Source organism: Geotrypetes seraphini, chromosome 7, assembly GCF_902459505.1.
Source record: "Geotrypetes seraphini chromosome 7, aGeoSer1.1, whole genome shotgun sequence".
In the NCBI taxonomy this organism is placed as follows: Eukaryota; Metazoa; Chordata; class Amphibia; order Gymnophiona; family Dermophiidae; genus Geotrypetes; species Geotrypetes seraphini.
The window spans coordinates 195,433,810-195,461,062 of record NC_047090.1 but is presented as its reverse complement, the minus strand read 5'-3'; the positions used below and the strand labels follow the sequence as shown (position 1 = coordinate 195,461,062).

Below are 27,253 nucleotides of genomic sequence, written 5' to 3'. Positions count from 1 at the left end.
GTCCGCTCCCGCGGTGGCCCCCCAGGTCCATGACCTGTAAGTGATCCTTTACCTAAATCGTGTATTCCCTATTCATTTAGTGTCCTGTAAAGTTACCCTCTATCTGTATCTTTCAATCCCCTTCTCCTTCAGGAAGTCATCCATTCCCTTTTTGAAACCCAATATTGTCCTCTGTCTTATCACCTCTTCTGGGAGCGCATTCCAGGTGTCCACCACCCTCTGAGTGAAGAAGAACTTCCTAGCATTTGTTTTGAATCTGTCTCCTTTCAATTTTTCTGAATGCCCTCTTGTTTTTGTTGTCACTGATTACATCCACCTTCAGTAACATTATTTCCATGGGGCAGATGCTAAACACTTCCTGAAAGGAATTCAAAGATCTTACCTGTAGAAAGCTGCAGACTCCGCATTCACTCGAATTTGCATGTGCTTGAATCTGTACAGAGAAAGTGTAGCAGCTTATTGGCAACGTCACCCCAGACATATTCCACTGCAAGCCCTAAGCTATACAGGGCAAGACAAGGGTGTCACTTATGAAGAGCCAGCTGCTCAAGACCACACGACACACTGCCAGGTACTTCTGGATATAGCAAAAGCAGATTACAAAATAAAAGCAGCTTTTATCAAGGGAGTACAACAAACTGATTTTCCACTAGCTGGGAGAGAAGTTCTCACTGTGCGACTAGCAAGCAGTTAGCAGAATACAGTAAAACCTTGGTTTGCGAGCATAATTCGTTCCAGAAGCATGCTTGTAATCCAAAGCACTCATATGTCAAAGCGAATTTCCCCATAGGAAATAATGGAAACTCAGACGATTCGTTCCACAACCCAAAAACTTTAATACAAAATACTATACATACTCGTATTGCAAGACTTTGTTGTTTAGAACAGTCACTACACTCCTGCAGTGTCAGAGAGAGAAGAACCATCGGCTCAGTTGTGATGATGTGACGCGTGTATACTGTATGTACTCGTATTGCAAGACTTTGCTTGTTTAGAAGAGTCACTTCACTTCCGCAGCGTCAGACAGAGAACCATCAGCTCAGCTGTGATGATGTGACGCGTGTATACTGTATGTACTCGTATTGCAAGACTTTGCTTGTTTAGAAGAGTCACTTCACTTCCGCAGCGTCAGACAGAGAAGAACCATCGGCTCAGTTGTGATGATGTGATGTGTGTATACTGTATGTACTCATATTGCAAGACTTTGCTTGTATATCAAGTTAAAATTTAATCAAATGTTTTGCTTGTCTTGCAAAACACTTGCAAACCAAGTTACTTGCAATCCAAGGTTTTACTATATTTTTCTCTGCTCTGTGTCTTGTCACTTTTTATATACTTTGTAATAAAAAGTCACTCCTGACTTTACATACTACCAACTTTCATGAGTCATTTCTAGCAAATTCTGTTTGTACTTTGATAATCATTGCTAAGCACAGGTAAGAATAGACAAACTCAACCTGAAACATTCCACTGATGGCTATTGTTTTTGTGCCAAAGTTTCCCTTTGTTCATGGTTTAGCAAACACCATTTTTCCCCTGTGGGCTTCCATACCCTCCCCTAGTACATTCTATCTGTGCTATATCCTGTTTGCTGTACGTGCAGCTTCTTTTAATACAGGGGGTGTCCAACCTGCGGCTCTATGAAGTATTCTGTGTGGCCCCGGTCGAGGGCGATGCAGTGTTTTCCTCTGCTGCCCCCAGGTGTTTAACGTCTTGCTGGCTCCCTCCTCTGTTTTGATGCAGTGTTTGCGCAGCCCCAGAAACATTTTTTTCAGCCAATGCGGCCCAGGGAAACCAAAAGATTGGACACCCCTGTTTGAATAGTTTCTTGTGGATGAGCCCTGCATTACACCAGTTCTTTCTCGTTTCTTCTGATTGCTTTTGTCAGTAAGTCAGTTTAGCAGCTTCCAACACCGCATAGTCATGTGGTTCAGTGTTGCAAAGTCCTATGCTTCCATACAGGTGAGGTCGGCCACATTCACCTATCTCACCTATGGAAGAAGAGATTCTCTTTCTCAAAGGACCCTCAGCCACAAGAGAGCATCCGCTCAAACTCAGGGGCGGGAAATTTCATGGCGACACCAGGAAATATTTCTTCACCGAGAGAGTGGTTGATCCTTGGAACGAGCTCCCGGTGCAGGTGATCGAGGCAAACAGCGTGCAAGAATTTAAGAGCAAATGGGATGCCATGTGGGATCCCTTAGAGGGTTAAGCCAAGGGAACCTGTCACCAGGAGTGGGATCCCTAGGATAGTAGACTTGGGGGTGGTCAGTAGTGTGGGCAGACCTGATGGGCTATGGCCCTTATCTGCCGTCATCTTCTATGTTTCTATGAGAGCAGCTTCTTGGGGGGCAGCAGAGATCAGTTACAGTAAAAGCAAAACAAGATATCCTGACATTCAGACAAACTCCAAGAACTATCATCACATATTGTAACCTGCTCTCATCATGTTTGTTGAGTTGAATTACCAAAATCTTATGGGGGCTGCAGGAGGGAGGGTGTATAATAATTTTTGTATTAACATTTTAACAAAGAATACAGACCAAAGTGGGCCACACATGTGTGTTCTTCACAGTGGCCCCAGGTACAGCACAACAAGTCCCAACTGTTCCTCCCCCCACCCCACCCCCTCCCACACAGCATCACATATTCAGCAAGTAACTACGGGCTCTGGGAGACAAGCTATCAAACACAGGAGGCCAAATTTGTAGAACCTGCCGCCAGGCGACCGGTGAGGCTCTCTTGACGTCTAGATACTCCATGCGTAACAAGGCATAGACATCATTCTTCCACTCTGTCACTGAAGGGGCCTCCTGCTGGTGACAATTATGGAGAAGACATTTGTGTAGCAAAAGGAACAAGCGGTTGGTTACACTGCATGTACCCAGCATGCAAAACAGCTGCTTGGCATGGTAAGCGCCTATGCAAAAGTCCTGAAAGATAATTCAGGAGGAAGGGTGTAAAGCTGAAGGTTTTTACCTACAGCATCCAGCACCCCAAGCACCAATTTTGACTATGAGCACTCAGAGGGTCCTTTCAAACATGAACAACCTCTGGGCAAGCACTCTACCCTGCAAGCTATTTTCTAAGTGTGTTTTAGGGACACAAAACCAAGGGGAAGGGAGCCACAGGGTTACTATAGAGCAGTGGTCTCAAACTCGCGGCCCACCAGGTACTATTTTGAGGCCCTCAGTATGTTTATCATAATCACAAAAGTAAAATAAAACAGTTTCTTGATCATATGTCTCTTCAGATATAAATTACAAGATTATTATTAAGACTTAGCCAAAAGGAAAGATTTATAAACTATAAAGAGTTTTACCTCATTTCTTTAATAAGACATTAACTATTTTTTCTGTGGCCATCCAAGTACCTGCAAATCCAAAATGTGGCCCTGCAAAGGGTTTGAGTTTGAGACCACTGCTATAGAGGAAGCAAAAAAAAAAAAAAAATGCTGGGATCACTGACCAGTCACAGATAGAGGGCTAACAAATTAAACAATTTACTGGGAAAGATATAATCATAAAAGAGACATGAAAGTGTCTGAGGAGTTCAAAGAAAGTCCGTGTTAGGAGGAGGGAGGTGGTACTGACACCAGTTTGGTCTGTTGAGCTTCCAGCAGAAATCAGACTCACCTGAAGTTGCCTTCTAGCTTTTCCTGATGCACCAGTGTTGCAATAATGGGTCCCATCAAGACCTTATTAACTGCAGTCCCGATGACAAAGTAACCAAAAATACTGACAGGTCCCAGCCAGCCAGTGCTGATGGAGAAAAAATAGCAGATTTCGCTTGTGTTTTTTCATCTGAAGTTCACAAAGGGCATTAAAATCTTAATCTGACCAGTCTGAAAGAGCATCACCCTGGCTTTTCTCAGCCCACTGCCCCAAACACCAGCCTACTCCTTCACTCTACCCATACAATACACACAACACTCACACACTACTCTCAAAACCATAGCCATAACTATGTCCACACAAAACATATACACTCATACTTACACCCAAACACCCACATCCCCCCATAAATACATCCATACCTGTGGAAATACCCACACTAAAAATCATACCTATACACACAACTAAGGATGAATCTTGTCACCTATCTATTCAGTCTTTATGGCGAACCCATCTTCAGAAAAGCAAATTTGGAATAAGAGAGCGTTGGTTTCAAAGTTGGTGGACAAAATATAAACAACCTGCACTATGTAGATGATACAACGCTCGTCACCAGCGGCAAAGAAGACATGCTATATTACTAAGAAGTCACAGCCAAAATTTTGAGCTTGAAGGTGATTGAATAGAAGTTGTAAAGGATTTCAATCTCCTGAGCTCTTTCGTAAACAAAGAAGTACCACAGAATAGCACTTAGTCACTCTTCAGTGAAGGCTCTTAACAAAGAATTCAAAGGGAATGAAATAACACTCCAAACAAAGATCAAATTTGACCATTTTCTCAGTGGTCAGTTATGAATGCAAAAGCTGGACACAACAGAAAGAAACTGGACTCATTTGAGCTTTGGTTCTGGAGAAGGATTTTATGCATGCCATGGAGCACCAGAAGAACTAACAAATCAATTCTGGAAGAAATCAAACCAGCTATGTCACTCAAAGCCCAAATGATGAAGTTACAACTGCCTTATTTTCGTCACACCATCAGAAGAGAAAGATCGTTGGAGAAGGACACCATGTTTAGGCAGATTGAAGAAACTAGGTGAAGAGGGTGACCTGCAATCAAATGGCTGGACACACTGAAAACAACCATGGGGATGACACTGGAGAACTTTATACACCTTAGCAGAAAAACCAATTTTTTTTTAGATCTGGTAATATATAGAAATAAAAATAATGGAAATAAAGGTAATACCTTTTTATTGGACTAACTCAATGCATTTTATGATGAGCTTTCAAAGGTAATCCTTCTTCTTCTGATCAGAAAGAAGCAAATGTTGACAAATATCAGCAAATATCTGATCTGAAGAAGGGTTACCTTCAAAAGCTCATCATAAAATGCATTGAGTTAGTCCAATAAAATCCTTATTTCCACTTAGTACCTTGAAAAGTGGACTAACACGGCCACCACATCGTTTCACTCATTTTTAGATCTATAATTCATCAAATTGCTAGGACTCGAACATGAGTCAATGGCACTTAATAACCCCCCTCATACCAATACATTAATTCATACTCAAACCCATACCCATACATGCAACAACTCACATCTATACCCACACTCAATCCCATACCCCACACACCCATAGCCATTCACACCAACACACTCTTACACATACCTATACACACAACCACAGCACCACCAATACCCCCACCCATACAGTCATCCACACACTCACATCTATACCTCACCACCTATAACCCGTAGCCACACACATGTACACCCATACACACATCAACAAGAACATAAGAGTTGCCATCAAGCCCAGTATCCTGTTTCCAGTAGTGGCCAGCCCAGGCAAGATGCCAAAGAGTAAAACAGATTTTATGCTGCTTATCCCATGACTTCCTAATTTCCTCAGGAGTCTTTGTCAAATGGTTCCAAAAATCCAGATACACAATATTGACCAGCTCACCTTTATCCACATGTTCATTCACCCATGTTGGTTTGTCTCATTAATGCTTATGGATGTGCTCTGTCATTTTGTTCTTTATAATAGTCACTACCCAGATGTGGTTAAAACCACACAGATGTGCCTTAAGGAGTTTGTCAAATTGAAATTCAGGGTACTCGTATCTACAGTAGGAGGAGCTTTCTTCCTACAGTTTCCCTGTAAATGTGTGGTAACAATTAATTCTATAGTATTTTGATCCTACCCAGCTTGAGAGATTATTGATTGAAAAAAAGGATCTACTGATAGGTAGTAGTTGGGTGGATGGGAAAAAAACCCACAGAAAGTATAGATATTGTATAAGGGGTAAAATTTCTGAATATTATATTCTAATTGTTTTATTTTCTGTAGTTACCTCTTGTTGGTGTGGCCCATTCTTTCTTTATATTTGTGTGAAATATGAATAAATTTAAAATGCAAATTTTAAAAAATTTCATATATATATATATATATATATATAGATAGCCACTACCATTTTGCCTGGCACTGACATCAGGCTCACCAGTCTACAATTTCTCGGATCACCTGTAGAACCCTTTTTAAAAATTGGCCACCCTCCAATTTTCCTGTACCATGTTGAATTTTAAAGATAAATTAAAAATTACTAACAATAGCTCTGCAAATTAATTTTCAATTCTACAGTACTCTGAGATGTATACCATCTGGTCCAGGTAATTTGCTACTCTTCAAATTACACCATTACATCTTCCAAGTTTGCAGAGATTTGTTTCAGTTTCTCTGACTCAGCACTGAATACCATTTCTGGTACTATTCCTTGAGGAGGGGCTGTGTTAATACTGTACCTGGTGAAGCACTGATAAGTGTAGTATGCAAGCGTAAAGGGTGAGATGAGTAGTTTACTGGTCATGGAACTCAACTGTCTGCAAAAACGTTCTATATCTTGACTGATCCTCTGGTCACTAATCAAGATAAAGACAAAATTATACAGATCAAAAGAAAATCATATAGATTTGTTTTTATTTAAGAAATCTTATACACCATTAATACAACAATTATGTCTATAAAATTAAGGATCCAAGTATCTGTAAGATATAAACTAATTATAAAACATATTATGATGTACAATGGTTGAATGATACGGAATCAACATGGGTCATGTTTTGGCACAATAGCCTTTCTCAGGAATCCAATAAACAACCAATAAAAATGATAAAACCCAAAGAGGTAATAAAAGCAAACTTCTGCCACCTTCAGTGCATGGCTTTGTCTTTGTTTTGTATGAACAGTTTATGAAACACAATAATCAGATGATATGCGTGTGTGTTTCCATGTATACACGTATATTAACAACACAAAATCTACACATAAAACCATATATTGCCTAATTCCACCACAATTATATTCTAAAAATCAACAATGACTGGATAAAGACATCCTGAAAACAGAATGCCTTCAGTCTTTTCTGAAACAATAGTTAATCCTTTTCTTTCTAAGCTGTATGAGCAAATCTATTTATTTATTTAATCTGTTTTCTATCCCATTCTCCCCAAAGAGTTCAGAATGGGTTACATCATGCCATAACCTAGCCCAACATCCTGGTTCCAACACTGGCCAAACCAGTCACAAGTACCTGACAGAATCCCAAAAGATTAGCAAGATTCCATGTTACTGATCCCAGGGATAAGTAATGTCTTATATCTTGTCTACATTTGTAGCAGTTTAAGGACTTTTTTCCGGGACTGGATGGCATCCATCCAAGGGTAATCAAGGAACTGAAAGGGGCTATAGCTGAACTACTTCAACTAATAGCCAATCTGTCGATCAAATCAGGAAGGATTCCAGAAGACTGGAAAGTAGCGAATGTTACGCCAATCTTCAAGAAAGGTTCGAGGGGAGATCCGGGAAACTACAAACCGGTGAGTCTGACCTTGGTACCGGGAAAGATGATAGAGGTGCTGATACAGGACCGCATCATTGATCATCTTGATGGACACAAACTGATGAGGACTAGCCAGCACGGCTTTAGCAAAGGAAGATTTTGCTTGATGAACTTGCTGCACTTCTTTGAGGGAGTAAACAAGGATGACCCGGTCGACATCGTATATCTGGGTTTTCAGAAGGCGTTCGATAAGGTTCCGCATGAACGACTACTTCGAAAAATTGCGAGCCATAGAATCGAGGGTGAAATACTCATAAGGATTAAAAACTGGCTGGGGATAGGAAACAGAGAGTAGGGGTAAATGGACAATACTCGGACTGGAAAAGCGTCACAAGTGGGTGCCTCAGGTTTCGGTGCATGGACCTGTGCTCTTCAACATATTTATAAACGACCTGGAAATTGATATGACGAGTGAGGTGATTAAATTTGCAGATGATACGAAGTTACTCAGAGCAGTGAAGACGCAGGAGGATTGCAAAGACCTGCAACAGGACATAAACACGCTCGAGAAATGTGCCGCAACATGGCACATGAGGTTTAACGTGGATAAGTGTAAAGTGATGCATGCCGGTAACAAAAACCTTATATATGAATACAGGATGTCCAGTGCAGTACTTGGAGAGACCCCCCAGGAAAGAGACTTGAGAGTACTGGTTAACAAATCAATGAAGCTGTCCGCGCAATGCGTGGCGGCAGTGAAAAGGGCGAACAGAATGATTAAGAAGGGGATCACAAACAGATCAGAGAAGGTTATCATGCTGCTGTACCTGGTCATGGTACACCCTCACCTGGAATACTGCGTCCAGCACTGGTCACTGTACATGAAGAAGGACACAGTACTAGTCGAAAGGGTCCAGAGAAGGGCAACTACAATGGTTAAGGGGTTGGAGGAGTTGTCGTACAGTGAGAGATTAGAGAAACTGGGCCTCTTCTCCCTTGAAAAGAGGAGACTGAGAGGGGACATGATCTAAACATTCAAGATAATGAAGGGAATAGACTTAGTAGATAAAGGCAGGATGTTCACCCTCTCCAAGGTAGAGAGAATAAGAGGGCACTCTCTAAAGTTAAAAGGGGATAGATTCCGTACAAACCTAAGGAAGTTCTTCTTTACCCAGAGAGTGGTGGAAAACTGGAATGCTCTTCCGGAGGCTATTACATAGTAACATAGTAACATAGTAGATGACGGCAGATAAAGACCCGAAGGGTCCATCCAGTCTGCCCAACCTGATTCAATTTAAATTTTTTAATTTTTTCTTCTTAGCTATTTCTGGGCAAGAATCCAAAGCTTTACCCTGTACTGTGCTTGGGTTCCAACTGCCGAAATCTCTGTTAAGACTTACTCCAGCCCATCTACACCCTCCCAGCCATTGAAGCCCTGCCCAGCCCATCCTCCACCAAACGGCCATATACAGACACAGACCGTGCAAGTCTGCCCAGTACTGGCCTTAGTTCAATATTTAATCTTATTTTCTGATTCTAGATCCTTTGTGTTCATCCCACGCTTCTTTGAACTCAAGTCACAGTTTTACTCTCCACCACCTCACTCGGGAGCTCATTCCAGGCATCCACCACCCTCTCCGTAAAGTAGAATTTCCTAACATTGCCCCTGAATCTACCACCCCTCAACCTCAAATTATGTCCTCTGGTTTTACCATTTTCCTTTCTCTGAAAAAGATTTTGTTCTACGTTAATACCCTTCAAGTATTTGAATGTCTGAATCATATCTCCCCTGTCTCTCCTTTCCTCTAGGGTATACATATTCAGGGCTTCCAGTCTCTCCTCATATGTCTTCTGGCGCAAGCCTCCTATCATTTTCGTCGCCCTCCTCTGGAACGCCTCAAGTCTTTTTACGTCCTTCGCCAGATACGGTCTCCAAAATTGAACACAATACTCCAAGTGGGGCCTTACCAATGACCTGTACAGGGGCATCAACACCTTCTTCCTTCTACTGACTACGCCTCTCTTTATACAGCCCAGCATCCTTCTGGCAGCAGCCACTGCCTTGTCACACTGTTTTTTCACCTTTAGATCTTCGGACACTATCACCCCAAGGTCCCTCTCCCCATCCGTGCATATCAGCTTCTCTCCTCCCAGCATATACGGTTCCTTACTATTATTAATCCCCAAATGCATTACTCTGCATTTCTTTGCATTGAATTTTAGTTGCCAGGCATTAGACCATTCCTCTAACTTTTGCAGATCCTTTTTCATATTTTCCACTCCCTCTTCGGTGTCTACTCTGTCACAAATCTTGGTATCATCTGCAAAAAGGCACACTTTTCCTTCTATCCCTTCAGCAATGTCACTCACAAACATATTGAACAGGATTGGCCCCAGCACTGATCCCTGAGGGACTCCACTACTCACCTTTCCTTCCTTCGAGCAACTTCCATTAACCACCACCCTCTGGCGTCTGTCCGACAGCCAGTTTCTGACCCAGTTCACCATTTTGGGTCCTAACTTCAGCCCTTCAAGTTTGTTCAACAGCCTCCTATGAGGAACTGTATCAAAGGCTTTGCTGAAATCCAAGTAAATTACATCTAGCATATGTCCTCGATCCAGCTCTCTGGTCACCCAATCAAAAAATTCAATCAGGTTCGTTTGGCACGATTTACCTTTTGTAAAGCCATGTTGCCTCGGATCCTGTAACCCATTAGATTCAAGGAAGTACACTATCCTTTCTTTCAGCAAGACTTCCATTACTTTTCCAACAACTGAAGTGAGGCTCACCGGCCTGTAGTTTCCTGCTTCGTCCCTGTGACCACTTTTATGAATAGGGACCACATCCGCTCTCCTCCAATCCCCAGGAATCACTCCCGTCTCCAGAGATTTGTTGAACAAGTCTTTAATAGGACTCGCCAGAACCTCTCTGAGCTCCCTTAGTAACCTGGGATGGATTCCGTCTGGTCCCATCGCTTTGTCCACCTTCAGTTTTTCAAGTTGCTCATAAACACCCTCCTTCGTGAACGGCGCAGAATCTACTCCATTTTCTCATGTAACTTTGCTAGACAATCTCGGTCCTTCTCCAGGATTTTCTTCTGTGAACACAGAACAGAAGCATTATAGGGGAAAACACCCTCCAGGGATTCATGGCAAAGTTAGAAAAGTTCCTGCTGAACCAGAACGTATGCAGGTAAGGCTAGTCTCAGTTAGGGCAGTGGTCTTTGACCTAAGGGCTGCCGCATGAGCGGACTGCTGGGCACGATGGACCACTGGTCTGTCCCAGCAGCGGCAGTTCTTATGTTCAAACCTTTTTTAAATCCAGATAGGCTAATCACTGTTTTCTTAGGCGTCTGAGGCTGGCACCATGTTTGTTGCAGTTTTCTGGATCTTGCCACATCTAGTCAGAAAAATCCAATGTTTCAGCCATCATGCTGTGGCTTTCTTCAGGGTATGCTGTGAAGTTTACAGTTTGTCTTTATATATAGTGGGTCCTCAAACTCGATTAGTTAGGGCTCAAGGTGAATAAGAAAGAAAAGTTTGTTGGTCATCAATTTGAATTTTGGCAGGAAAACTCTTTGGTCTCTTTTTTCCACAGAATGGAAAGTTCTCTGGTGAGTTTAACAATGTTTCCCCCATGATGTTGGGTTACATGTTTCCTTAGGCTTTTGTGTTTGGATTCATGATTGCTGCAATTTTCTGGGTCTCGCTGCATCTGGTCAGATAGAACCGACATTTCAGCCCCCCTCCCATGGGTCTAGCACCTCTGTACCTTCCTTCCAGACTCACCCACATAGGTACAGCACCTCTTTCCCTTCTCTCCCATCAGTACCTCTCCCCCCTTCCCTCCAGTCCCAGCGATCCAGCACCTCTCCTCCTTTGCTTCAGGCACCCCATATAGGTTCAGTACTTCTCTCTCTTCCCTACAGCCCCTTCTCCCTTCCCTTCAGCCGCAGCCCCATTCCTGTGGTCTGGCATTTTGTCTTCTCCCCCTCTACCTCATACCAAGGTATTTGTAGCTTATGGAACTGCCAACTACATTCCCACAGGCTGGCTCTGGGGCCTTCCCTCTGCAAAGTTCTGCCTTCTGAAACAACTTTCTATTTTTATGAAACAGAAAGTTGCATCAGAAGATGAAGAAAGTTGCATCAGAAGAAGGGTTTTATAATCTGGTCTACTGTTTAGCCACAGGGAGTGACATTATGAATTCACTCATAAAATGAACTTAACATGGAATCTGTGACCATATGCAATTAGATATGTTTCCCATCAGTTGAAAGGTTAAAGTAAGCTATAATGTCAAGGGAATGTCCTTTTCATGCATTGTTCGGATGGGGGTTTACGTCAAGGAATTGTGGTCTGGATGGGAATGTCTGGAAGGAGTGGAAATGCAGTGGGCAAAACTGAAAGGAGTAATTGTAAAAGCGACAAACCTTTTTATAAGGCAAGTAAGTAAAAGTAAGAGGAAAAGAAGGCTGCTTTGGTTCTCAAAAGTAGTAGCTGAGAAGGTAAGGAATAAGAGGTTAACTTTCATAAACTACAAAAGATCGCAAAAAGAGGAAGACAGGAAAAATATCTGGAAAAGTTAAGAGAGGCTAGTCGTGTAGTCAGGAAAGCAAAGATGCAAATGGAAGAAAAAAAATAGCTGACATGGTAAAACAGGGAGATAAAACATTTTTTAGATATATTAGTGATAGGAAGAAGTGCAGTAGTAGCATTGTGAGACTCAAAGGTGAAGGTGAGAAATATGTGGAAGCTGATAAAGAAAAGGCTGAATTGCTTAACAGATATTTCTGTTCTGTGTTCACGGCTGAAGCACTGGGAGCGGGACCACAGAAGACAGACATGAATAGGGATGGAGGAGTAATAGACCCTAATCGATTTTCAGAGGGTTGTGTTCGTGAGGAGCTAACTAAAATTAAGGTAGACAAAGCGATGGGGCCGAATGGTGTACATCCTAGAGTGCTGAAGGAACTTTGGGAAGTTCTGGTAGCTCCATTGACTGACCTTTTCAGAGTCTCTAGAATCAGGAGTGGTACCGGAGGACTGGCGAAGGGCAGATGTGGTCCCTCCACAAAAGTGGAAGTAAGGAAGAAATAGGAAATTACAGGCCGGTAAGTCTGACTTCTGTGGTAAGCAAATTAATGGAACACTTTTAAAACTCATTTCTTAGTATTCTTAGTATTGCAAAGGAAAGTGAAACGAAACAAAAATCTATAAGAAAAAGGAGATTAACACTGAAAAATAGCTGGAAAGTGATGACCACAAATGCTCGCAGTCTAAGCAACAAAGTTCATGATCTGCAAGCCCTGATGTTAGAGGCAGATCTAGATATTGTCGCTATCACAGAGACATGGTTCAGTGAATCACATGGATGGGATGCAAACATACCAGTATATAATCTTTTTAGGAAGGACAGAGATGGTCAAGAAGGTGGAGGAGTAGCTCTCTATGATTCTGATTGTTATGCTCAATAAAATATATTTAACAATAAAGATCAATATCCAAGCGTCCGAAATGCAAGGGACCTGCAGAGAGGAAGAAGCGATATGGATCGCTCTGAAAAGAGAAAATGGAACTTCTATCTACGTGGATGTAGTCTACAGACCTCCAACTCAATCAAAGCAAATTGATAAGGATCTGATTGTGGATGTCCAAAAGTTTGGAAGGAAAGAGGAGGTTCTGCTGTTGGGAGATTTCAACCTGCCGGATGCGGACTGGAATGTTCCATCTGCGAAATCGGAAAGAAGTAGGGAGATTGTGGATGCCTTTCAAGAGGCTCTTCTCAGACAAATGGTGACGGAACCCACGAGGGAAAAAGCAATATTGGATCTGGTCCTCACAAATGGAGGGAGTATCTCTAATGTTCGAGTGGGTGCTCACCTGGGAAGTAGCGATCATCAAACAGTTTGGTTTGATATAACGGCTAAAGAGGAGTGCGGCTGCACGATACTTAAAGTCCTAGATTTCAAATGTACAGACTTTAATGCAATGGGAGAGTAAAGAGCTGTTAGGATGGGAGGACATAAGAGAGGTGGAAAGACAGTGGTCTAAGCTGAAAGGAGCGATAAAAATGGCTACGGACCTTTATGTGAAGAAAATCAATAAAAACAAGAGAAAAAGGAAGCCGATATGGTTCTCCAAACTAGTTGCGGAGAAAATAAAGGCAAAAAAGTTGGCATTCGTGAAATATTAAAAAACCCAAGAAGAGGAGTGCAGAAAGGACTACAGGGTGAAACTGAAAGAAGCCAAGAGAGAGATACGTCTGGCGAAAGCACAGGCAGAAGAACAAATGGCTAAAAATATAAAAAAGGGAGACAAAAATTTTTTCAGATATATTAGTGAAAGGAGGAAGATGAAAAATGGAATTGCTAAACTAAAAGATGCTGGGAACCGAAATGTGGAGAGTGATGAGGAAAAAGAAAATGTGCTAAACAAATACTTCTGTTCTGTGTCCACAGAAGAAAAACCTGGAGAAGGACCGAGATTGTCTGGCAAAGTTACACGAGAAAATGGAGTAGATTCTGCGCTGTTCACGGAGGAGAGTGTTTATGAGCAACTTGAAAAACTGAAGGTGGACAAAGCGATGGGACCAGACGGGATCCATCCAAGGATACTAAGGGAGCTCAGAGAGGTTCTGGCGAGTCCTATTAAAGACTTGTTCAACAAATCTCTGGAGACAGGAGTGATTCCTGGGGATTGGAGGAGAGCGGATGTGGTCCCTATTCATAAAAGTGGACACAGGGATGAAGCAGGAAACTACAGGCCGGTGAGCCTCACTTCAGTTGTTGGAAAAATAATGGAAGTGCTGCTGAAAGAAAGAATAGTGTACTTCCTTGAATCTAATTGGTTACAGGATCCGAGGCAACATGGCTTTACAAAAGGTAAATCGTGCCAAACGAACCTGATTGAATTTTTTGATTGGGTGACCAGAGAGCTGGATCGAGGACATATGCTAGATGTAATTTACTTAGATTTCAGCAAAGCCTTTGATACAGTTCCTCATAGGAGGCTGTTGAACAAACTTGAAGGGCTGAAGTTAGGACCCAAAGTGGTGAACTGGGTTAGAAACTGGCTGTTGGACAGACGCCAGAGGGTTGTGTTTAATGGAAGTCGCTCAGAGGAAGGAAAGGTGAATAATGGAGGCCCTCAGGGTTCGGTGCTGTGGCTGATCCTGTTCAATATGTTTGTGAGTGACATTGCTGAAGGGTTAGAAGGAAAAGTGTGCCTTTTTGCAGATGATACCAAGATTTGTAACAGAGTAGACACTGAAGAGGAAGTGGAAAATATGAAAAAGGATGTGCAAAAGTTAGAGGAATGGTCTAATGCCTGGCAACTAAAATTCAATGCAAAGAAATGCAGAGTAATGCATTTGGGGATTAATAATAGGAAGGAACCATATATGCTGGGAGGAGAGAAGCTGATATGCACGGACGGGGAGAGGGACCTTGGGGTGATAGTGTCCGAAGATCTAAAGGCGAAAAAATAGTGTGACAAGGTAGTGGCTGCTGCCAGAAGGATGCTGGGCTGTATAAAGAGAGGCATAGCCAGTAGAAGGAAGAAGGTGTTGATGCCCCTGTACAGGTCATTGGTAAGGCCCAATTTGGAGTATTGTGTTCAGTTTTGGAGACCATATCTGGTGAAGGAAGTAAGAAGACTTGAAGCAGTCCAGAGGAGGGCGACGAAAATGAAAGGAGGCTTGCGCCAGAAGACGTATGAAGAGAGACTGGAAACCCTGAATATGTAATAATAATAATAATAATAATAACTTTATTCTTGTATACCGCATTACCGTGGAAGTTCTATGCGGTTAACAGAAGAAGAGACTGTACAATTACAGCGAAGATACAATTTTGTTAATGTTACATTAACATTTTAGACAATGCAATTTTTCAATCAAGTTACATTTACATTTTAGACGGTACATTGACAGAGAAGTTAATATTTTTTAGGTAGGTAATATACTCGGAGTAGTTATGTTCGCTAGGAGTTACATATAGCAGTTTTACAAATAGAAGTATAACCTACGGCAGTAAAGGGTCTGGGGGAGAGTCAAGGTCAGAGGTGGAGAAGGGAGGGGATCGGAACATTCAGAGGAATTTGTCAAAAAGGTAGGTTTTGGTTAGCTTCCTGAAAGTTTGATAGGGGGGGAGTTGGAGATGAGAGTGGAGAGGCATTTGTTCCATTTGCCCGCTTGGAATGCTAGGGATCGGTTGAGGAATTTTTTGTAGAGGCAGCCCTTCGGGGAGGGAAAAGAAAACAGGTAGGTATTTCGAGTGCGGGAGGGGCCTGCAATTTTAAGGTACTCAGATAGGTAAATTGGTGAGGAGCCTGCTAAGGTTTTGAAGCAGAGGCAGGCGAATTTAAAGATGATTCTTGCCTCCACCGGCAGCCAGTGGAGTTTGGTGTAGTAGGGGCTGACGTGGTCATATTTTTTGAGGCCGAAGATGAGGCGGACAGCGGCATTTTGTACTATTCTAAGACGTTTGATGGTGTTTTTATAGGCTCCCAGGTATACGATATTGCAGTAGTCCAATATGCTTAGGATTAGTGATTGGACCAGTAAGCGGAAGGAGAGGTGGTCGAAGTGGTGTTTGATGGTGCGAAGTTTCCAGAGGGAACAGAAGCATTTTTTGACCTGGGCACTGGTGTGGGCTTCGAAGGTCAAGTTTCTATCTAGGATGACTCCGAGTATTTTTATGGTGGGGTTGATGGGATATTCTAGGCCGTTCAGTTTCAGGGAAGTGTTTGTTATTTTGTGGTTAGGGCTTGCCAGGAAGATTTTGGTTTTTTCTGTGTTTAATTTCAATTTGAATTGTGAAGTCCATTGTTCTAGCTTGGTGAGGATAGAGGAGGTGAGTTGTTCCGTCTGTTGGGTGAATGTAGTTAGGGGAATGATAATGGTGATGTCATCGGCACATATGAAAGATTTAAGGTTTAGGTCGGCTAGTATCCGTGCTAGAGGGGCCAAGTAAATGTTGAAAAGGGAGGGGGATAATGGGGAGCCTTGTGGAACTCCGCAGGAGTTATGCCATTGATGGGAGAAGGTTCCGTTACTGTGGACCTGGTAAGTGCGGTTGGTTAAGAAGCTTGAGAACCAGTCAAGTACTTGGCCGGAGATGCCGATGGAGTCGAGGCAGCGGAGCATGATATCGTGGTCGACCAGATCAAAAGCGCTGCTTAGGTCGAATTGGAGTACTAGGGTGCTTTTTCCCAAAGAGAATAGGTGGAGGAGGTAATTGGTTAGATCAGCTATGACCGTTTCTGTGCTGTGGTTTGAGCGGAAGCCGGATTGAGAATCATGAAGGATGTTGAATTTTTCTAGGTAGTTCGTGAGGTCATGGTTAATGAGGCCTTCCATGAGTTTCTGGAAGAGTGGTATATTGGCTATGGGTCTGTAGTTAGCGGCGGAGGAGATGGGTTCTTTGTTGTTTTTGAGGTGGGGGGATACGAGAATGTGTCCGAGTTCAGTCAGGAACCTGTGGACAGGCATAGTGTGATCCAATTGAAGAGATCGGCTTTGAATTGGGGGGGGGGGCGGATTTAATGATGGCGGGTGGGCAGTTGTCTAACAGGCAGTTGGAGTTGGCGTATTTTGAGAAGAGTTTGAGAAATAGGCTCCAGTCTGGGCTTTCAAAGGAGCTCCAGGTCATGTCAGCTCTTGAACCTGTTGTGTCTATTGCTGGAAGGTCGAATATTGTCTCAACGTTGGGAGTAGTAAGGGATGATTTTAAGGTTTGAATTTTGTTGGCAAAGTGGTTAGCTAGGATTGTGGCAGGGGGCGGGAGTTCTGAGCTGGTTCGTTTGTATGATTCGGTGTCTAGAAGGGTGTTAACTAATCTGAAAAGAGCTTTACTGTTTAGTGAAGGGGTGTTGATGAGTTGGGAGTAGTATTTGTTGCGTTTTTCGGCAATTAATTTTTTGTATTCGTTGACTTTTCGTCGCCAGATAAGTCTATCATTGTCGGTCCCTGATTTACGCCATATTCTTTCTAGTTTCCTTACTTCGTGTTTTAAGGCTGAGAGATCCGCATCAAACCATTTGTTTGGGGGCCGAGGGGTTTTCTTGCGAAGTTTTAGGGGGGCGATGGTATTGAGGACTTGGTTACTGAAGTTTTTCCAGTCAAGGTGGAAGTTGGGGTTGGGGTCGGAGTCAGGAGAGAGGGTGTAATGAGACCAGAAATCTACTGGGTTGATTTTTTCTCTTGTCCAGGTCATCGTCTTTGTTAGGTTATTTGTTTGTTTCCTGTCTGGTTGTTTTTTGAACCAGGATAGTTCAAAATGACATAGGAGGTGGTCGGACCAGGGGGTATTAGACCAATTTTGTTTTGTGAGGTTTATGTTGGGGGTAGTGGAGGAGTTAGAGAGGAAGATGACCATGTCAAGTTGGTGTCCTTTGTTGTGTGTTGTGGTAAGTGGGGGCTTGGTGAAGCCTATTGATCTGAGGAAGGAGAATAGGTCAGCAACATTGGGGTTTTCTTTTTGTTCTAGGTGAAGGTTAATGTCTCCCGCTAGGAGGTTGTGGGTGCCGGCTGCCGAGTTCGAGAGGAGGAATTCGTAGTAGTCTTCTTTAGCTAGTGTCCATTTATTAGGGGGAATGTAGAATAGTGTGACGATGAGATTATCAGTGAGGTCGGTTTTGGAGATTTTGCAGGTGAGGATTTCTAGGTCATTGGTTAATTTGGAATCTAGGATTTGGAAGTGAAAGTGGTCGCGTAGTATGATGGCCAGGCCACCTCCCCTTTTAGAGTTTCTTGAGAGGGGGATAATTTTGTAGTGTGGTGGGAGAATGTCCGCTATGATGGCATCCTGGTCGGAAATGAGCCAGGTTTCAGTTAAGAGTACAATGTCTAGGGGGGTTTCTTCAAGCCAATCTTTGAAGAGTTGGGCTTTATTTCTGACCAAGCGGATATTCAGGTAGGCACCAGAGAGAGTGGATTGTTCTAAGGGGGGCGAGGGTTCCATGAGTTGTAGTTTTTTTAGAGATCGTTTTTTGTTTTGTGTTGGTCTGGGTTGGTGGCGGGTGGTGTGGATTACAGGGATGGGAAAAGGACCTGTTTCTGTGACATCGTGAACGAGTCTGTGGGATCGGGGGAGTTTGTCAGGTCCCGGGGTTCTAGTCCATGCGATGTAAGTAGGTATGGGTTCGAAGGCTGAAGCTTTAGAAATCCAGCCTCTTGTGGTGAGCAGGTACAGAAGGAGAAAGGCAATATGTTTGTGAGTAGGGCTAGACATGTTTGGTGATAGGTAGGGTGGCGAGGGGGGCTGGGCGGGGAGAGGGGTGGGGGCAGACAGGAGGTGTAGGGTGGGAGGAGAGACAGATAATTATGTTGGGGTGGGTAGATATGAAATGTTCCTGGGCAGGTAACTGTAGATAAGAAGCAGTAGGGAGGGAAGGTCGTTGGACAGTTGAACAAATTAGGATTGTGAGCTAGATAGGGGTACAAGCGGAGAGTTATAAAAGACAATGAACAGATCTATAAAATGGTTGGTTTAGGCGACTAAGATTAAAGGCATGAGCAGTTGTACAATATAAATCAAAAGCAGTAATAGTATAAAGGCAAGAACAAAAGAGTCCTGTGCATGTAACAATTATAGATCTATAAGATTTTAAGGAAGGTGCTTCGGTCCGAGTGTCCGCGTGTAAGAGGCAGGGATTAGGGTGCTTGGCCCCAAGGATTATTATAATTCTTTTTTTTTTTTTTTAATTATAATGAGGGGAGATAGGCCTGAGGGACCGGCTTAGGAGGGCAGGGACTAACCGCCGACCGCGTGGGCTCCTCCGGTGCAGTGAAGGGGGACGACTCGATCTCCCTTCCCCTTCTCTGTGCTGCGAGTGAAATTTTTTTTTTTTTTTTCAAAAAGGTCTGGTCTGCTGTGCCCAAAAGGGCTGAAAGGCAGGCCAGATGAAGAGCCAGCAACCGCCAACCGCGTGGGCTCCTCCGGTGCAGTGAAGGGGGACGACTCGATCTCCCTAGAGGAAAGGATTGACAGGGGAGATATGATTCAGACGTTCAAATTCTTGAAGGTATTAACGTATAACAAAATCTTTTCCAGAGAAAGGAAAATGGTAAAACCAGAGGACATAATTTAAGGTTGAGGGGTGGTAGATTCAAAGGCAATGTTAGGAAATTCTACTTTACGGAGAGGGTGGTGGATGCCTGGAATGCGCTCCCGAGAGAGGTGGTGAAGAGTAAAACTGTGATTGAGTTCAAAGAAGCGTGGGATGAACACAGAAGATTTAGAATCAGAAAATAATATTAAATATTGAACTAAGGCCAGTACTGGGCAGACTTGTACGGTCTGTGTCTCAAGCTCATGTTCGTATTTTTGTAATTTGTCTATTTAATGTTCACATTTCCCCCCCGTACAAAAATTTTTTTTTACCTTTCATTTTTAGCATTGTAAATCAGGTGCACGTCGATGGTCGGTATATTAAAATTAATTAAACTTGAAACTTAAACTTGAAACTTGAAGAATGGTCTGAAATTTGGCAGCTAAAATTTAATGCTAAGAAATGCAAGGTCATGCATTTAGGCTGCAAAACCTACTGGAACGGTATATTTTAGGGGGTGAAGAACTTATGTGTACGACAGAAGAGTGGGACTTGGGTGTGATTGTATGTGATAATCTTAAGGTGGCCAAACAGGTTGAAAAAGTGATGGCGAAAGCTAGAAGGATGCTAGGTTGCATAGGGAGAGGTATGGCTAGTAGGAAAAGGGAGGTATTGATGTCTCTGTATAAGACTCTGGTGAGACCTCATTTAGAATATTGTGTACAATTCTGCAGGCCACACCTTCAAAAAGATATAAAAAGGATGGAGTCGGTCCAGAAGAAGGCTACTAAAATGGTGCGTGGTCTTCGTCATAAGGGTATGGGGACAGGCTTAAAGATCTCAATCTGTATACTTTGGAGGAAAGGCGGGAGAGGGGAGATATGATAGAGATGTTTAAATCAAAATTCTAGAAAAAATGTTATTCGCCAAGTTGTAGAAGTACCCACTGAAAACCATTTACTCAAAAGTGGAGAAAAAGCCTCAACCAATACTCATAGACAGACGGCAACCCAATGAGTTTTTATGCCGTTCTTGCTCTGTATCACAGGCAAAAAACTCCACTTATCGTCAAAATGTCATTTTCAAAAACAGGGAAACATCCCACCACTGTGCACAGGGAAAAGGAAACAGAACAAGAGACCAAAAATAGTAGTTATCTTCACACATGATACATGGCTCTGTCCAATAGCATGATGTTCTTGTTAAATCACACACAACTTTGAAGCGAAGATAAGTAACTGCACTTCCAACAAGGCTCTTGTTTCGCCAACCAGTAGCTGCATCAGGGAAAATTCCAAGACAGGCTCCTGTTCTTTCCAGCTCCGTCCCTGAGCCCACGAACTGTTAGTGCAGGCTGTCTAAATGGGTGAACTGCAAATTAGTCTGCCCCTTGGAAGCAGACCCTCGACCTTAGGAGTCTGCGCTCTTCTGCAGCCAGAGATGCCCTAAGATTGGGATCCTCTGCAGCATCGAAAACGGTAAGCAAAAACCAAATTTAATTGAACAATAAACACATAGTAAATGATGGCAAATAAAGACCTGAACGGTCCATCCAGTCAGCTCCTACCATCTCGGTTATAGAGAGAAAACAGAGGAATTGGAGAACAGCCCAGAGGGATGGGAGGCAGAGCAAAAGAATGCTAATTAGAATCTCTACAAGAGGTTCAGGAATAAAGTGTCTGTTGCACTAGAAATAGGTCATGTAACTTGATAGTTCACAAATTAGAATTAAAGCTTACAAACAAAAAAAGATAGGATTACTACAGTTTGAAATGAATGCTGAATTAGGTGAGAGAATGAGGACAAGCTGCAGCAGTATTAAACAGAGGAAAGATGAATTCTGTTAGAAAAGAAAAGATGACTTACGGGTTATCGATATCCTTACGGAGCACATTCAAGATGTAATACACTTTTCCCTCAAAGTAATAGCGATGGAAGTATTCAGTCAGGTCTTTCCTCCAATTCACGTACATGAGGTTACAGATAAACTGATCAAAGCTTTTCAGCTGGAGAAAGAAAAAAAGATAAATTTAAGTGAGAAAAGGATGAGCAAGAAAAAAAAAAAGAGAAGAGACCAAGAGGGAGAAGAAGGACATGGAGAGAGAAATGCAGGTGAGATCAGAAGATAACAGTAAGAATAGCAGAATGTGAGGAGGACAGAAGAATACTTGAAAGGGCAGCAAGATGAGAGGAGAATTACTGGATCTTTGCAAAGTGGAACATGAGCCAGTAGCGTACTAAGGGGGTGACGGGGGAAGGTCCGCCCCGGGTGCACGCCCCAAGGGGGTGCACAGCCGGCCGCCTTCCCTATTTTGCCGTTCACCACCGCATCCCGGCATCAGCTCCCCTGCAGCGTCGTTCCTGAACCCGGCCGGCTGGCTGGCAACTGGTAGGCGAAGACAAAAGATGAGGCGGGCTGGTGGGCGGGGAAAAAGCGTCGTGCCCAAAAGGCTTCACCTCCGGCATCAATTTTAACGTCGGAGGGTAAGTTCTGGGCCAGCCAATCGCTGTCTGGCTGGCCGGCAACTTCCTCCCCGTTAGAACTGACGCCAGAAGTGAAATCTTGTGGGCCCGATGCTTGTAAATGTCGGGCCTAGCTCGGGGAAGGAGCAGGGAGAAATTGGCTGCCGGATTGGGGGTGGGGGTAAGGAAAGAATCGTGGAAGTGGAGAAATCGGCACGATGGCTTTGTGGGGGCTAGGGGGGAGAGAGAAAGAATGGCAGAAATAAAGAGGGGGGCCAGGGGGAGAGAGAAAGAAAGGCAGAAATAAAGAGGGGGCCGGGGGAGAGAGAAAGAAAGAGGGAGGCCAGGAGGAGAAAGAAGGAGGACCAGAAGAAGGACCAGAGACTTATGAAATCACCAGACAAAAAGGTAGGAAAAATGATTTTATTTTCAGTTTAGTGATCAAAATGTGTCCGTTTTGAGAATTTATATCTGCTGTCTATATTTTGCACTATGGCCCCCTTTTACTAAACTGCAATAGTGGTTTTTAGCGCAGGGAGCCTATGAGTGTCGAGAGCAGCATGGGGCATTCAGCACAGCTCCCTGCACTAAAAACCACTATCGCGGTTTAGTAAAAAGGGTGGGGGTATTTGTCTATTTTTGTATAGTTGTTACTGAAGTGACATTGCATAGAGTCATCTGCCTTGACCTCTTTGAAAACCCCCCCGAATATAAATGATAATTAAAATTTTCTCTGCATACAGTGTGCTTTGTGTTTTTTTTTTATTTTATTATTGGTAGATCATTTTGACTTAGTCATTTTAAAAGTAACTCGCAAGCCCAAAAAGTGTGGGCATCCCTTCTGTAAACAGTGGTGTCCGTCCCAGCTTGTGCTCCCTCCGGTGGTTGTTTCACTTCTGGCCGGCTCCCCTGCTCAAAGCCGCGGGTATCGGCTCCTCACGCAATCCGCAGCTGCATCAGAAGTGTTCCCTCTGACGTCACGATGTCAGAGAGAAGGCTTCCAACGCAGCCGCGGATCTTGTGAGGTGTAGACGCCTGCTGCTTTGAGCAGGGGAACTGGCCAGACATGCTGGGCAGGGAAGAGATGTTCCTGCTGCACAGGGAAGGGGGGGAAAGAAATGCTGCACAGGAAAGGGGGGGAGAAATGCTACTGCTGCACAGGGAAGGGAGGGAGAAAAATGCTGCTGCTGCTGCATCCAATTGGGGAGAGAGAGGGAAGAAGGGAGACGGAAGACAAGGGAGAGGAACCAGAGATGCCAAGTCCATGGGAGGGATGGAAAGGAAAGGAGATACCAGACCATGGAGGGGGAGGAAGAGATGCCATGGCATGGGGGGAGGGAAGGGAAGGAGATAGAGATAGAGATACCATACCATGGTGTGGAGTGGGAAGGAAAGAAGGAAAGGAGAAGAGAAAGAGAGAGATGCCAAAGCATAGGGGAGGAGGTGGAGACAGAAAAATGTAGAGGGGGTGAAGCTGAAATGAATCATGTGCAAAGGAGAGAAGGGACCCCGGATATATAGTTTATTGAAGGGACATAGAAAGAGGGAAGATGCCATATGGAAGAGAGAGAGGGTGGACGGTAGATGGAAGGGGCAGAGGGAGTGTGGGCAGTAGATGGAAGGGGTAGAGAGAGAGGGCAGAAGCTGGGTGGAAGGGGCAAAGAGAGGGCAGATGTTGCATGGAAGGGAGAGAGGACAAGCGCTGTATAGAAAGAAGAGAGAGAAGATGATTAAAGCAGAAACGACAAAAGGTAGAAAGATTTTTTTTTGTTGCTTTACTTAGAATCAAGTAGTATTGTAACTGTATTGATAAAAGTTTATAAATAGGAAATGGAAATAAGGCAATTTTTTGGACTACACCCCTTTCCTCAGGACAGAATAGCATAACAGCAGTATACTGTACTGTTCTGAAGAAAGATTTAGCCTCTGAAAGCTAATTGAAAAATGGATTAGTCCAATAAAATGGTATTTTCTTATTTCTCATTATTTGTTTTATTTTTATTTGTTAATTTGTAAAGTGGTGATTGTTATGTATCAGTTTTTTCAAATTTACATCTACTGTCTTTATATTTTACACAGTATTAGGGGACATGTGTCACTATTGTTGTGGTGTTGCATTGTATGCAGAGTCTGGTTTCTTGGCGGTTCAGTTTAACTTTTGTCTACATATTTCTATTTTTAGTTTGTGATTATTCCATATTGGGCGAGGGTGTATCTTTGTTCTGTGTGTATGAAAAGGACATAGTTTTCAGTTGGCATTGACTGCAGGATCAATTGACTGGGCGGGATCTGGCTTGTTTAGTTTTATAATGTATGTGTTGGTGTTCTAGTGCTCACTGCAGTGTTTAAGATGCTGCCTTTTCCTAGGTACACTCTTGTTGTGCGATATGTGGATTGTTACTAAAAAATATATTTTTCATATAGATGGGGGGGTGTCAAAAAATGATGGGCCCCGGGTGTCACATATGCTAGGTACGCCACTGACATGAGCCATCAATGGCAGAGCACTTACGCTCTAAGACTCACTTATGCACATAGCTGCATTTTTGTCAGTGGGATCTAACATGCATCAGCGTGACTGAAGTTCAACCCTAAACTCTGTACCTGAGGCAAAAGAGTTAAGTGACAGCCTGAGGGTCACAAGTAGCATAAGTGGGAGATGCAAGATTTGCAGCTCTAGCCACCACAGTCACTGGACCTCAAAGCAACACACAACTAGAGAGCTGCACGGGAACGGGGTCGACAGGAATCCCGTGGGTTCCCCCTTCGGGTTGCGGGGATCCCATGGGCACGCCTCCTTGGGTCACGGGGATCCCGTGGGGACGCCCCCTCGGGTCACGGGGATCCTGTGGAGACCCCCCTCATGCTCTCGGAGATCCCGCAGGGTTGGATGCAACTCGAGCCACGAGGCTCGTCTTCTTTTCCTACCTGCCCTGCAGCAGCACACATAGCTGACCGGAAGTCTTCCCCAATATCAGCGTTGACATCGGAGGGAGGGCTTTGCGTCTGTTACGTGAAGCATGAAGGCAACGAGCCCTGCATGCTGCATGTGACTGATGCAAAGCCTTCCATCCGACATCAGCTCTGACCACAAGGGAAGAAGACTTCCGGTCGGCTACGTGTGCTGCTTCAGGGCGAAGTAGAGAACCGTGTAATCGCGCCAACTTGCTCGGTTGCTATGATTGCGCAGGCGCTGAAGCCAGACGATGGCGGTGTTGGATGTTGGGCAGCACTGTGGAGTAAAGCACTGCGGCCAACTAGGTAACAGTGAGTACTCAACTTGGCTTTAGAACGCCAGGAAACTGCACGAGGCTAGTGACTGATAGGAGCATTTTATATTACCTGCCGTTCCATCATGTGCTATTCTACGACTTTTCCTTTATGGGTGCGGCATCCCCCCTACACACCCACCACCACGAGTTAAGGTCAGGGTTACAACAGTGTAGTTAGGGGTTTCTGTTATTTTGTATCAATGGAAAATATAGTCTTCTTGATCTAAGAAGGGAAAGAAATTTTGGCCTCTGAAAACTACTAGTCAAAAGATGACTTAAGTTAGTCCAGTAAAAATGTATCACTTTCTTTTTCTTTTTCATTATTATTTTGTTTGTTTATTAATCTTTAAAATGGACTAACATGGCTACTACACTTTTATCTGTAACCAAAAATAAATCATTGGCCTGTTCAGAATTTTATAGCATGTGTAAATGGCTTGGTTTCTTTTCTCTCTTTTTATCTAAATATGCTTCCCATATTTTCCAGTGTAATAGCACATTAGTGAAAAATGTGCATGTATTACTCTCAGCTCCATTTAGATGATAAAGAGAAGGTTGCTGATAAGGTAATTTGCTGGAAGATGAGGGCTGGACACGAATGTGGGAGGCAAACGCAGGACACAGAAGGGGTCGAACGTGGGAGGCAAATGTGGGACAAAAGGGGGTTGAACATGAGAGGCAAATGCGGGACAGAAGGGGGTCGAACATGGGAGGCAAACGCGGGACACAAAAAGGGGGGGAGGAAGTGCGTTTTTGGACACAAGACATGAACTTGGGAGAGAGGATGGAGGAAGGGAGGGAAAGAGATACTGAGGTGGGGGAGGGAATAGAAAGGGAGAATTGGGTGTGGGTGTATCTGAATGAGGAGAATCTATGGGATCTCCATCAACATGGATTTACTAAGGGGAGATCCTGCCAATCCAACCTGATCAGCTTCTTTGACTGGGTGACGAGGAAGCTGGATGTTGGGGAGTCCCTGGACATCGTATACCTGGACTTCAGTAAAGCATTCGATAGCGTACCACACCACAGGTTGCTGAGCAAGATGAGTTCTATAGGATTGGGCGACACATTGATGAAATAGGTTGGGAACTGGCTTAGAGGTAGGCTTCAGAGGGTAGTGGTGAACGGCACCCCCTCCAAAATGACGGAGGTAATCAGTGGAGTGCCGCAGGGCTCGGTCCTGGGCCCGATCCTATTCAACATCTTTATAACAGACTTGGCAGAAGGGCTGCGAGGTAAAATAACATTATTCGCCGATGACGCCAAACTAAGCAATGTAGTGGGCAAAAGCACAACAGACATAAATTCAATGTCCGACAACATGATGCACGACCTACTCCTACTGGAGCGCTGGTCTAGGTCCTGGCAACTCAGCTTCAATGCCAAAAAATGCAAAGTCATGCACCTGGGCAGTCAAAATCCATGCAAGACTTACACCCTTAATGGCGAGATCCTAACAAGAACTGAAGCAGAACGAGACTTAGGGGTGATCGTCAGTGAGGACATGAAGACTGCCAATCAAGTGGAACAAGCTTCATCCAAGGCAAGGCAAATCATAGGTTGCATACACAGGAGTTTCGTCAGCCATAAGCCTGAAGTCATTATGCCATTGTATAGATCCATGGTGAGACCCCACCTGGAATACTGTGTGCAATTCTGGAGGCCGCATTACCGTAAGGATGTGCTGAGACTGGAGTTGGTCCAGAGAATGGCCACCCGGATGGTCTCAGGACTCAAGGATCTCCCGTACGAGGAACGGCTGGATAAGTTGCAGCTGTACTCACTTGAGGAACGCAGAGAGAGGGGTGACATGATCGAGACATTCAAGTATCTCATGGGCCGCATCGAGGTGGAAGAAGATATCTTCTTTTTCAAGGGTCCCGCGGCAACAAGGGGGCATCCATGGAAAATCAGGGGCGGGAAACTGCACGGGGACACCAGGAAATTCTTTTTCACTGAAAGGGTGGTTGATCGCTGGAATAGTCTTCCACTTCAGGTTATT

At 43.8% G+C, this 27,253-nt stretch overlaps 1 protein-coding gene across 3 annotated transcripts in view; it reads right to left on the bottom strand.

Annotated features, from left to right (window-relative positions):
* Positions 1-27,253, bottom strand: part of ABCD4 (ATP binding cassette subfamily D member 4) — a 201,786-nt gene that overhangs the window by 136,505 nt on the left and 38,028 nt on the right. For 2 of the 3 annotated variants that reach the window (XR_004540151.1, XM_033952513.1), the window contains exons 4-7: positions 21,380-21,519; positions 6,423-6,539; positions 3,636-3,761; positions 383-433 (exon numbers count right to left, since the gene is read on the bottom strand). Coding sequence is in view for 2 of the 3 variants with exons in the window: in XM_033952513.1 (XP_033808404.1) it covers positions 383-433; positions 3,636-3,761; positions 6,423-6,539; positions 21,380-21,519 (434 nt within the window). In the remaining variant the exon portion in view is untranslated. The remainder of the gene's footprint in view (positions 1-382; positions 434-3,635; positions 3,762-6,422; positions 6,540-21,379; positions 21,520-27,253) is intronic. The other variant, XM_033952514.1, reaches the window with a different exon arrangement.